At 25.2% G+C, this 14279-nt stretch overlaps 1 protein-coding gene across 1 annotated transcript; it reads left to right on the plus strand.

The window, feature by feature from the left end:
- The first annotated feature begins 12714 nt into the window (after positions 1 to 12714).
- On the plus strand, positions 12715 to 14268 carry LOC130943286 (vascular-related unknown protein 4-like). The gene is made up of 3 exons (XM_057871087.1): positions 12715 to 13273; positions 13568 to 13609; positions 13989 to 14268. The coding sequence occupies exons 1-3, from the start codon at positions 12839 to 12841 to the stop codon at positions 14127 to 14129; spliced, it is 618 nt and encodes a 205-aa protein (XP_057727070.1). The 5' UTR covers positions 12715 to 12838; the 3' UTR covers positions 14130 to 14268.
- Positions 14269 to 14279: the final 11 nt, after the last annotated feature.

Raw genomic sequence — 14279 nt, forward strand, 5'->3', positions numbered from 1 at the left:
TATTATTTCTTTTATTTAAAAATTTATTATTTATTATCTATTACTTCAATATCTTCGATCTATACCTATATTAATTAAAAGGGATTTGACTACAAAATATTACTTTGAGGAATCAAATATATGTAAACTATCTCTCTTAAATATTAAATAAAGGCATATAATTGAGGTCGTATTATTTTAAACAATTATTTTTTTTAACAAAATGGAAGTATGGGATAGTATAGTACTCCACCTCTCTATTAATAACTAGATTAATAGGCATATTAATGTCCATTAATTCATAAGAATAATTATGATGCGCACTTTGCTTAAATTGATGATAATATACATCTTTCTATTAATATTTTTTAGATATAATTTAAAAAATTAATTAATTATATATGAAGAGTAATTTAATTAAGTAATATATAAAAAAAGAAGAAACTACCATTTTTACCCACAAAAATTGAAAACGTTGACATATCTATTCATAAAAGAAGGAAATTACCATTTTTATCCATGAAAGAAGAATTTTTACTAACAAAATTATCCACATCTAAAAAAATTATTTGAAATTTTCAATTTATCCTCTAATATAACCCATCTCTAACTTCTCCTCTTACTCTACACCACCACTTTTCCAATCCCAAACTCTTCCTCACCACCACTCTCATCCCCAACTACCACCATCACTCAAAACGCCTTCCGTGCCTCCGACGAACGTTCCAAAAACAACGACGTTAACCCGGCGCCTCTAGTCTTTCCTCGTTCCATATCTCCCTATGTTTTTTGTTGGAAATCCGATTACCCCGCCGCGTGAAACTCCTCTAGTGATACTATCACGATTGACTTTTTTATAGCACGCCTTAGCTTGATCCAACTTACGCCGGAAATTTCGAGTTCGAAAGCGAACTGAGACCGTCTAAGAAGTGATTGAACAAGTTCTGGAAATTCTCGAATCTTTTCAAGACCAGATTGGTATGGATAGTTGACCCATTACGAACCGAAAAAGCTTCACCAAATTGAATTTATAGAACAAAAATGGAAAATGGATAAAATTAATACCGATGCAGTATTTGTCCTTGATGTAACCTATGCGATTGCCTTGGTTATCCTCCTCAATGGTATTTAGGGGCGCAGCTTAGCGATAATCCTTCCATGTCCATGGTGTTTGTTGATGTTGCTCAAGACCACGGTATTGTTGGAATCAGAATAAATTAAAATTTTGCGAAAATTTTGGGTTGGTGGTTGCAGAGTGGAAAATTTGGAGATCTGAGTGTAGTAGCGGAGTAGTGCGATAGGGTAAGAAACTAACGGCAACTTTGAAATCTAGGGTTTTGGATCTGGGAATGGAGAAGAAGGAATTAGACACCACCAACGCTATGCTGTTCTTCACCCACTCATTCCTCTCTCTCACTCTACTAATCCAATTTTACATTTTTATTGATCTATTTACTTTAGTTTGCATTCCTGATTGAATTTTTAATTTCTATTATGCAGCACAAATTCGTACTATGGTACACTTGTAGAACACCTGGAGTTCAAAATCACAAAGACTTGCCTTCGGAGATGGCAGCGGCGGTTGAGGTTAGGCGGCGGCGACGGCGAGGTCGCACCTCCTGCCGCAACATCGTTTTGTGCTAACCGGACCAAAAAGCTTGCGAATTTTGGATGGCGGCAGTGATGGTGGTAGTTGGGAATGAGAGTGGTGGTGAAGAAGAGTTTGGATAGTGGTGTGATTTGAGATTAGAAACAAAGTGGTGAAGATAAGGGTAATTTAAGATTTCTTTAGGTGATTTTTTAGTGTGAATAATTTTGTTGTGCGAAACTTATATTTTATGAATACAAATAATAATTTTTTTAATGGATAAATATATCAATATTTTTAATTTTTGTGAGTAAAAGTGATAATTTACTCTCTAGAAAATCATAGGTTTAAATTCCATTGTCACGGTATATTAAAGAAAAAATCGAAGCAACAACAATTATTTTAAAACCAATAGAGCATAAAGTGAAATTAGTTAGTTGTTGATCATTTGGTTCAAGTGAACATGAATATTGAAACTTATTACAAGCTTCACATGTGCTTGCATCTAGAAAGCAAAGGATAGGGCACACGTGTATGAACCCATGTGCCATCTCATCCCAATCTTTATTTTATTTTTACGTGCATATGTTTATGTCTATTAGTCTTGACAAAAGGTAGGATATATATAAATATAATAATTAATAACAAGTGTTGAAAGAATCGTTCCTCTAACTATGACCATAATCCTTTGATTGGATTACATCTTTGAAAAGGAGAATACAAAGGTATTTGACCTAATTTTAGGAAATTTTCTTCAGAATCATGTTAGTTGGGTCCCCACTCTCCATCACTAAGTAGTGGCCTCAACACAATGCTCATGTCATTGGCATTAATTAGGATTAATCTAATATTTTTTTTCTTTTCCTCATTTGAATTTACATCTAAACTTATAAAGGAAAATTATTGTCTCATATATGGATGACTTATACTGTCACCCACAATTTGGCTACCACATCTTAGGCTTGTAGCCTTGTCATCATCGACCATGATTCTACCAACATACATATAATGATCATATATTATATTTGATGATTTGAAAGATACCCAACAAAATTATATATATGAGAAAGAAAAAGGTTTAGAACAATCTATTTATCTTTTTTTTTCTTTTTAGTTTATTTATGTCACAAAATTATTTTTTTAAAAATTTAAGTTTATAAAAAAATAGATTTAATAATTTTGTAACATGATATCAGATTTTTTTATAACTGAAAATTTAGAATTTTATCATTGTTATCTTCTAAATAAAAAATAGTATAAAATAAATTAAAAATAACATATAAAATTTTTTTAAATAAATTTAAAAGAAATTATTATATGAATAAATATAATTATTCATTATTTTTTATTAGTTTAAAATTAAAAAAAAATAATATTATGACAGTTCATTTGCCAGAATCAATTCCACATTATCAATGGTATGCATGCAAATCAAAGTTAGTATATTATTGGCATTACTTTGATGGAGTTAAGTCCCACTTTGGTTTGTTTTGAGATTGGCGAGTTACACTGATTTATTCCCTAACTTTTTAATTATTATAATTTAGTCTTTTAAATTAAAAAAATGCATCAATATAGTCCCTCCATAACACGGTTAATGAAATAGCTCAAATCTTATCATGTTGGACATACTAAAACAATATTATACACATTTTGATGCTAAAAGAGCACTAAATGATATTATTTCAGGGTTTAAATAATATTAAAAGTGAGGAGTATAACGTTTTAATTAGTATTGTTCAAACCCTTAAACAACGTCATTTAGTACTTTCTTTAATTTAGCGCCAAATTGCATATCATCACGTCGTTTTAATATGCCTAGCGTGACAAGGCTTGAATTACACTACTAACGGTGTCGAGTTCCGACGACGAAAAATATATAAGGGACTATATTGGTGCACTTTTTTTTAATCTGGAGGACCAAATAAATTATGACAATTGGAAAGTAAGGAATCAAATTAATGCAATTGGCCAATCTCAAAAATTAAAATGGGGTTTAACTCCACTTTGATGCATAGATCAATTATTTAGTTTTATTTATAAACTAATAAGTGTTGACAGTACAAAAACTTAGTGTATAAAAATTATTTCTCTTGGAAATTATATATATATATATATATATTGAATACTTCATTATGAGGGCATAAATTAAATTATAAGGTCAGAGAAAAATTAAAGTTTGGTGGTGATATATATGTTTGCATAGAAGATGACAAATATCTGGTTTTGGTCACACTTAAGCGCATGCTCCATCTTTAGTTGTCTAGCTCAAAAAATACAGAAACGGACAAAAATTAGTATCAAGAGGTGTGTATATACTTCTTTTCAATCCCAGTCCAAAATTGAATAATTAAAAAATAATTTAATTCGAAATATTGAGAATTAATTTGCAACATACATTTGCCTAAAATCAGGTTTAAAAAAAGGAAAAAAGGGGGGGCTGTGTTTTCCCACCTTCAAAATAAAAATGGATTGGTAAACAAATAATATTTTTATTGAAATACAGAAAAGACTAACTACATGCAAAGTGTTTTGATTAGTTCGGCAAAAGAACACTGACTGTGATTAATATATTGAAGCATATTTGAAAGTATACTCACTTGAATTTTGGTTTGTTTTGGATAGCCACAACTAAAAAAATTTTAGATATTAGTGTACAAAAAAATCACCAAATTTTTCAATTAAGAAACATTTTATTTTGTAAGGATTCCTCCAGAAGTGGTTATACAAAACAATGAGTGCTAAAACACTACTACACGGACTAATTAATCAGATTAGATTTGACCAAAATTAAAATTCCATCTACACTAAAAAGAATTAAATTGGATTGAATATATACACGTTTTTTACTTTTAGATTTAGATCGAATTGGACCATACATGTAGATGTGAGACATTTTAAAATAATTAAAAAAAAACTTTGATTCAATTTTTTTATTAATTTTTGGTCAAATTTATGATCTATCAGATCGAATAGGCAGATTTGATATTAATATCCAATATTCAATCTTACATACTTACGAATCAGCAGGTTAAATAATATCTATCTAATAGCATGATAGATTGGATATTATCCACAAAATTCAAATCAAATATAATCAATTGTATCTGTGAGTTGGACACTTGGACGTATCAGATTCCTTTTGTACCTTTAATGGCATAATTTTTTTGAAAGAGAAAGCTGATTAACACACTGAATGAAGCATACAACAGATAAGAACAAATGAAGGACAATATTATGAGAGCATAAGCAATTCTTATGTCATTTTGAGCATAGCAATAAATTATGATTAATCACAGGAGAAAAATATTAATCACTTAACATTTCTCGATAAATTAAAGGTGGCTTTGTTTGGATAGCGAAAAATATGATTACACAATTTGAACTTTTAATACAACTCATCATGAAAAAACATACATCCGAAAACTAATCAATAGCTATATTTTGTTTAGCTTCTTCAAAAAATAATCGAACTAAAATTTTAATTATTTTATAAAATTTAAATAAGTCTCTCAAAATTAATTCTTCAATCAATTTTCTTTTGCCAGAAAAAGAAACAAACTCACCCTAAACATTACAAAATCTTGATCACCCCCTCCAAGTAAGAGTCGATGAGTTTGGCCTTCAAAAATGAAAATGCTGCCTGACACATTGGCCTTTTGGCATTCTTTAGTCACATGATGTTTTATTATGGTGTTCATTGTCACCTTTAAACTTACACCAAGTGGTGGGGCGTTACAATTTTCCACTCAAAAAATCTTCAGATACGAAAAAGTGCAATGAAAGAGACTTTGCGGTATAGAACACATGTGTTTTGTCACCAAGATTTAATTTTTGGAAAAATTTTCCATGTGTTTCTATGGTCCATTATTTTTCTTTTTGGTCAAACCCTTTTGTAGCTCCTCTCCTTTATGAAGTTAGTAGTGATAATCAAACGGATGAATTTAATATAATATTTCCATGTCTTCTACTTTGTTTTGATTGTATCATTGGATGAGTGTGTTCTACAAGTGAAATTATTACAAATTCATGATGGAATATATTTGTTAGAGATATATATTCGTTTATGTATGTTCTCTTGTCAGCTTAATTAAATTCTTAAAAGAAGTAATTTTATGATATGGTATTAGAACTTTTATAAATGAAAAGTATAGAATTCAATTTTTTTAATTTTTAAAAAATAATTAACATAAGACAACTAAAATAAATATTTTAGTTTTCGTAAGAACCAACATACTAATTGTACTCCAACAAGAAGAAATTTTCTGATACTATTTCGGTATGAATTGAATATAAGCTTTCATGTTGCCAACTTGCACAGAGGCTAAAACACAAATGCCAAATTGCATTGTATGAGCTGTGAGTTTATATTAGTACTTAAAATCTTGTAATAATAAAGAAAAAATATATGTTTTTCACATACAAAATTTCCAGTAAACGAAAATATTCCATGCATGCATAGGATATTATTATATCAGGCCATGGTGCGTATAAATTAAAATAATTATGTGAAATTATAATGTGAAGTTATCAGGAAAAAATAATTATGTAAGTGTATTCTTAATTTGAAAAAATGAATATGATTCCTCTTTAACATGTTTTCTTAAATTATGTAAAATATGAAAGAATTGTGACAACAAATAAATAACAAAAATATTATTTGTACAGGATCAAAATCAGCCATTAAAATTAATTATTAATATATTTATATATAAATATATATGTAATTTAATTTATTTTTAATGTGTATTTGTATTTCAACCTGTGTTTAATATTAGTGTTTAACTTTAATGACCACATAACATAATCGAATAAATAATAACTTAACTCCATAAAAACAACTGATAAGTTATGCTAGACACAAAAGCTTAATTACTTTTATTTCGTCTTCTAAAATTGTTATTATTAGTTCTGGTTCTAAATTAGTTTTTTTTTCTCTCATGTCCAGAACATTTTCAAAACATATATGTTTGAATCTAAAATAATATTTTTAATCTTATTGAATTCAAATTAGTAATTTTTAGCAATTATTTTTTTAATATCTTTGTAGGAATTAAAGTAAAATAAGCAATTTCTAAATCGACTAAGACAAATATTTTTTTACACAAGTTAAAAAAGAAATTCACAACATAAAAATATAAAATATATTTAACCAAAAAAAAAGAAAGAAAAATCTCACAAAAGATAAGACAGATGAGATTCTATAGTAAGACAAACCTATTAAAGAATTGTGAAAAATATGCTAATAATCAATTAGAAAGTAATATTTTCCAACAAAAGTATAATAAGTCATACATACTTCAAATAAAAGTATAATAAGTTAATGATATAGATTGTATCTTGAAATGTCACTTTATTAATCAACAACAATAATATAATTTTACTTTATTTAAAAGTTTATTTTTATTTAGACATTATTCTATCATATATCATTTGTCATGATACTACTCTTTTTAAAAAATTTAAGTTAATAATAAGAGATATATAAATGATTATATTTTTAACACATCGTTACTATGCGTTCCATCCAATGATGATGATGCGTTGTTTATATATTTCAACCGCGAAAAATGACAGTCAAATAAATTATTAAGAGTAAATTACTAAAAATATTCTTGAATAATTTTATCATCAATAAAAATATATTTAAAATTTATTATCAATAAAAATATATTTAAATAATTTAAAAAAGAACAAAAATACCTAAAAAATGTTATTTTTTATAAATAACAAATAATTTTTGTATTTAACAAATCACTTATATATTTGATTCAAAATTTTATAAGAATATTTAGATAACTGTTTAAAATATACAAAAAAAGGAGATAAAATTTTGATTTTTATTTATTTATTTTATTTTTTAAAAATTTTTTTAATTGTTGACAAAAAAGTTACAAAAAAATATATACTTAATGAAAAATGACTAAATTTTAAGAATAAAAATATCTCATTTTTTTAATTATGCTTGCAAAAAATTGTATCAAAATTCAACTTTTAAATAAAGTATTTTTTGAGAATACATATTTAATATTGACATTTTTGTTGTGTTTTTAAATTATTTTAGAATACTTTTGTTAATAACAAAATTTGAATATATTTTTGTCGACAACAAAATTATTCGAATGCATTTTTAATATACCAAAAATAATATCCATTATTAGAGATATGATATAATTATTATGTTATTTCATTCTATCAATTAAATTTGTAAGAGGGATAATTTTATGATATAATATTAAAATTCTATATTTAAAAGGTTTAAAATTTAATTCTTAATAAATTTTAAAAAATATATAAAATAAATAAAAATATAATTATTATTATTAAATATTAAAAATATAAATACTTATATTATTTTTTTATCAGTTTAAATTTTAAAGAAAAATCATAACAGAAACTATAACAAAATTTAAGTATTACAAAAACATTAAAGAGCTTCAAATTTTTCTTTTCAAAAAAGTTCTATATTCATCACTCCAAAACAAACTCTAAAGATTAATTAAAAGTGACAAGCAAACAAATTAAATTCTCATGATTTTTATGGCTGCTTCTAACATTTTCAACATGTTGCGGCAAGCAGGGGGGGCCCTTTCTTTATGACATTTTTTAATTTTGTCCGTTTGTAATTCAATTGAATATAAATTTTATATATACACAATTGCTGACGTACCAATTAAACATTTTGATCATTTTTATACGTATTGATAATTTGATATAATTTGTGAAATTTAAAAAACTAAATTGTACACTCTATTTTAATCATATATTATTAAGTCACATTTTGTAAATATATTACGTATATACTTTAATTAGATGACAGAATGACACGATAAATAAAAAAAAAAAAAACTTAATTTAGTAATCAAAGAACGTGAAAGAAAATTGAAATTTCATAATATAATATCAAAATTTTTAATTTAAAAATCTACAATTTAATTTTTATTGATGTAAAAATAAAAAGTTTTAATATAAAATCAATAAAAGAGAAAAAAAACATATTAAAAAAACTATAATAATTTTAAAATTAAGTTCCAAAAAATAATAAAAATGGATGGTTACAAAAGAAACAAACGAAAGTAATAATTGGACGGTAGTCTTTATCATTTTCTTGCGATTCTTAATTATGTGATGTATTGATATACATTTTGCGTGTGTATGGGTTATGTGTCATGCACCAGCTTGTTATTTACAATATTGCAATACCCAACGACGAATAAATAATTATTAAAAGGGAATTAACGTTGTAAATAATTTTATATAATTCTTATAATTTTATGCTTCATTCAAGTGTAAACACAAATATATTAGTATTTTTATCCGTGTTATCATGAGAATATAAACTTTTTAAAATTACGTTAATTTTGTTTTGATATTATAAATTATAGTATAACAAATTTATAAAATTAAACTATTTTTATAAAAAAATCATTAAAGACAAAAGTCTCATAGACTATAAAAAGATTAGGATCTTCGTAGATAAAATTATTTTTAATCGCAATATTAATATTCTCTTTAAATTATATGTAATAAATATTTGAAAAAAGAAGAGAAATAAAAATATAGACTAGAAAGATAAGCAACAAAATTTTAAAACTAAATAAAAAACTTTACATATAATAATAATATCTTTTATTTGAATTATATTATGTTATTAATTTTATTTTTTGTAAAATAGAAAGGTAAAAAAAATAAAGAATGAGAGAAAAGAGAGAAAAAGATACAGAAGAAGAATAATAAAAGAGAAAGTTTGTTAATTTTAGAAGATGAAATTTTATTTTAATTGTAATGAAAAATATCTAATAATACATTTTGATTTGTCAAATTACTAATATAAATTATAAATTATATATAGAGTGGGAAGAATAGAGAAAAATTAAAAAGGGAGAGAGGTAGATAAAAAAAGATAAGAAAGAAGGTTTTTAATTTTAAAAGAAAATATTTTTTCTCAATTTTAATAAGAGAGGGTAATGTGACACATTTTAGTTATTAAATTAGTTAGTAATATATAATATTTTATTTTAATTTAATTTAAATATAATTAGAAAATGTTATATTATATATTTTATTGTTAAGTTTATAATTCGTCATTAATAATAATATATAAAAGAGGTAAAATGATAAAAAATAGAAGAGATAGAAAAAAAGAACAAAAAGATAATTCTTTAATTTAAAAAAATAATTATAATTAAAAATAATATATAATATATTTTAATTATAAAATTAATAATATATAATAGATAAATAGCATGAAAAAAAAAGTTGGTTTAAATCTTTAGCTATGGGAAAAAGTTAGGTTGTGTGTTTAGGAGGGGCCGGGTGACCAGTGAAAGTAACAAGGCACAAAATGGGCAAATTTAAGTAAATTAAAGTGTGTATAGAAATATTTTTTTTATAGAAAAGTATGATTCGAGAAGAGTCAAAGTATTTGTTCCTTACCAATTAAAAGTAATCTTTTTTGTCTCTCCAGATTGGGTTATGTACATATATAGGGTTTGTTAGTTTGGGATATCAATCTTTCATTATTTCACATGTGCAAATGGAAGATGGATTATACATTATGGGATTTAATTAAGTGATTTAATTAAGATGGATTATTTTAATTAGGTATATGGCCTTTTGGCTTGCTTGGGATCAGAGTTTCTAGAAGAACAATATAATCATTTTAATTATACAAAAAATTTACAAATTTGTTTTATTGATTCATCAGCAGATCCATGACTGAGATGTTAGTCAGCATTTCCCATGTGCTTAGAGAAGCTAATTAATAGTTTCACTAACACAAATTATGATTGTTGTAAATCTAATAATTGAGAGGTTAGGCTTACTACTACGCTTGGTAACCTCCTCTTACAATGATTCAAATTATTGGAATATATCATGAAATTATGTTTTTCTAAAAATTTTAATTAATAAAAAATATATAAATAATTATATTTTAATATATTTTTTAAATAATTTTTTAGATTTATTTAATTTTTTATATAATTCTTTTTTATTTACTATATATATATATATATATATATATATATATATATATATAACAAAGAGTAAATTTTAAATTTTTTTATTATAGAAGTTCTTATTTTTCACGTGAGTGATGTATGTTGTCACATAAATAAAGACTTTAGGTGTGGACAAATTTTCTTTTCAGAATAAGAGTGAAAAAAAAATAGAAGAGGAAATGATAGATGAATATTATATATATATATATATATATTATTTTTGTGTATGTTTTTCTTTTACATATTCCAAATTTCATATTAAAAAGTAATTGATAAAATATCAATCTTTTATTATTCTTACTCTATTTGTAATACCCTACACGCACATTATATTGTATTAAGCTACACCTAATAAAGTTCACGGGAAATTCTACTATTTTTTGTCTCCTTAAGTTATTTAAATATTTATAATTAATTAAGATTATGTGGTTGAGCAGCATGATGCTTTAGTTGAGAGAATTTGAGTAATTAAAATAAATGACTTGACTAAAGATACTTATTAAAGTATTAATTAAAAAGTTAAGAAAAAAACTAAGGTGGATATAAAGACATAATAAGACACACTTTAACAAGTACTTGATGTTCATTATATTATTGTTATGGAATAGAGTAAAGTCACTATTATAGCTTTTTAAAGATTTTGACTTCGAATTTTTTTAAAAAAATAATAATAAATTGGTCTTTTAGAATGGTAAATGGTGAATATATGATTTTTTTTATTAGATTTGGATCTTCTAAATTTTGAATTTTTACTTTAGAAAATAAAGTGTGATCTTCTACTTTTGAATGATTTTTCTCTCATATTTACTCTTGGCCCCCCTACAAAATAAATGGTGAGAGATCACACTTTACTCTCTAAAGTGAAATTCAAACTTTAGAAGATTTAAATCCTTTTTTATTAATTTATCAACTAAAACTTAACAAAAATATTTATATGTACTGTTAATTATTTTGATGTGTTTATATATAAAAGATAGGTATATAGATTACAACTTTTGGAATGAAACTTAACTTGTTTTTAATAGGATTTGTGATAAATAGAGAGTAGTTGATAAAGGGTATATATAAAAATTTTAAAAATAATAAATACTTAACTGTTTAAAACTATATCGTTTTCATACTCGTGTGACAATAACGAGACATACACCACTGTAAATAATAAAATAATAATGGGCAATTATATCTAGTTTCACACTATTCATTGATAGAAAGATATATATGTTCATCATTTACTATTTTAGAGGACCTAATTGATACTTTTTTTTTTCAAAAACTAATTAATATATGTTTAATATCTTTATTAAGAATTTAATTGTTACTTTATTCTAAGAAATAATATTAGAAATTAAAGAACATTCACCCCAATTAAGCTTCACTAATACTTTATGGTGAATTATTATACTGATTAGGGATGGCTAAATCAAAGCATTAGTGGGAAGTTTAGTCCAACTCAGAGAAAATTTGCCCAAATCTTTGTTGGCGCATACCTTATCTAATTAATAATATCTATATATCGCCGCAAAGGTCAAACACACACACACACACAGCCAAATTTAACTTCCCCAACTTGTATGAGCTTATGACCCACCTTAAGATTCCAAAGTAGTTGTCGCTATATTTAATCACATTTATCTAATATATCATTAGTATAATAAATTGAGTTGGAGTAGTAACTACCTCTTGGTCTCTGAAGACTAAATAAATTCTTTAAAGAATATAATAAACCACTATCATAAAAAGAAAAAGTACTATTTTATATTATCACATATGCATATAATGATTCAAGTTATTATAAATAATGTCTAAAAAACTAAACATATGTATGTGTCATGAATCATTTTTTTTTTAAGTTTAAGATGTTTTTATTTTATGTAAAAATTCTATTTTTATTTTGAGGAATAAAAAAATAAAATTTAATATTAATTTTTTTTAATAAAAATTTTGACACCATATCACATACACATTATTTTTCTTAACAATTAGTATGACATATATATGAGTCATGTGATTGTTGGCTAATTCTTCTTTTATATTTATTTTTCTATAAACATGTAACTTATTATATAATAATATTTCTCCGCTATATATATGCTTTAATTTCTGTTATTGAAGACTTGGCCTCTCTTTAGAACTGGCTACCAAACTCCACAATCTCTAATTATACATCATTCTTCACATTCTTTATCTTCTTCTTTTCTTTCTTGCTTTCTTGCTTTTCTCACAGAGAGAAACGAAATTGAAAAATCTGGTGGGTTAATTAGCTCCAATAATGAGTTCCATAAGCGAAACCCCTTCTTCTTTTCTCACCACGAAGAACATAATCGGTGAAGATGATGATGAGTCCCCAGAAGAGAGTGGTTGGACCACTTACTTTGAGGATTTCTTTAACAACAACAACAACAACCACAGCTATTGTTCTACAATATTGTCTAATAATAATAATAATAATTTATCTTCTAGTGTTGTTGATTGTTGTTGTTGTTCTTCTTCTCTTGTCTCTGATGCTGCTTCTTTGTATGCTACAAAATTTGTTGATGACACCGTGCAAGGTAATAATAAAAATAATAATAAGGAATTATGTATGACTATGAGATTGAAGAAAGGTAGCAGATCAGGTTTAGTGAAGAGGAATAAGAACACCAGAAAAGGTTTTATTGATGATGCTTTGGAAGATACTGCAAGTTCTCCACTTAATAGCCCCAAGGTTCATTTTGCTTCTTCTTAATTCTTTATTTCTTTCTTTCTTTCTTAGCTTCTTGTGACCTTTTACATTGTCATTTTTCCTTTAATAAATTTAGTTCCGGTTTTATTTTTATACACTAAGTAAAACAATTTTATATGTACACATAATATTCTATCAACAAAAATAATTACATTAATTATATAAATATTTATTTAAAAAATAAGAATATAATTAAATGATTGTGTAATTTACACCATTAATATATTAAAATTAAACACTATTTAATTATGCTACAATTTATTCATGATATTTTAGATTTTATATGAAGAGAAGGAGGAACAACACCTTTTTCATCAGGTTAGATTTCAATTTCTCCATTTACTTTGATAATAATAATAATAACCTCTCTTCTTTCTTTCTTTCTTTATTTGTTTTATATGTTAAAATAATTTTTAAAAGATTAAATTTTAGCTACTAATTTTATCTAGGTAAGGATCATCAAAATGATGATAACTTACTATTTCTATTATTTTCTTTAATTTCTTGTCTACAATAATATTTTGTTATTTTATACCGAAATATGGTGCTATGTTTTTATTTCAGCGGCGTTCTATACATACATACATACATACATGCACATGTTGTTGGTAGCTTTGGAATTGAATGATTGATGCATTTTCCAAAATAATCCAAATAACAAGTTGCCATATATTGGTATGTTTTTGGTTTTTTGTAGGAGAAAGGAAATGGCTCAGGAATAAGAGATGAAAGAAAAGAATTGGGTTTTAAGAAGAGGGATAGTGACTACACAGAACTGAATAAGAAGGGTTGCTTAGTTCCTTTGTCTATGCATGGTAATAAAGTATATCTAGGTTGACTAGTTTAATTTTCCAATGCTAAGAAATCGCTCTCAAATTTGCAATTTTCTCTTCTTTAATTAAAACCATGCACACACATTTAATTTTTATCATGTTGAACAGCGAACCTAAATGATATATGTTGGTGTATATATATGAATTGAGCCTTT

The sequence above is a fragment of the Arachis stenosperma genome, chromosome 8 (genome assembly GCF_014773155.1).
Source record: "Arachis stenosperma cultivar V10309 chromosome 8, arast.V10309.gnm1.PFL2, whole genome shotgun sequence".
NCBI classification, from domain to species: Eukaryota; Viridiplantae; Streptophyta; class Magnoliopsida; order Fabales; family Fabaceae; genus Arachis; species Arachis stenosperma.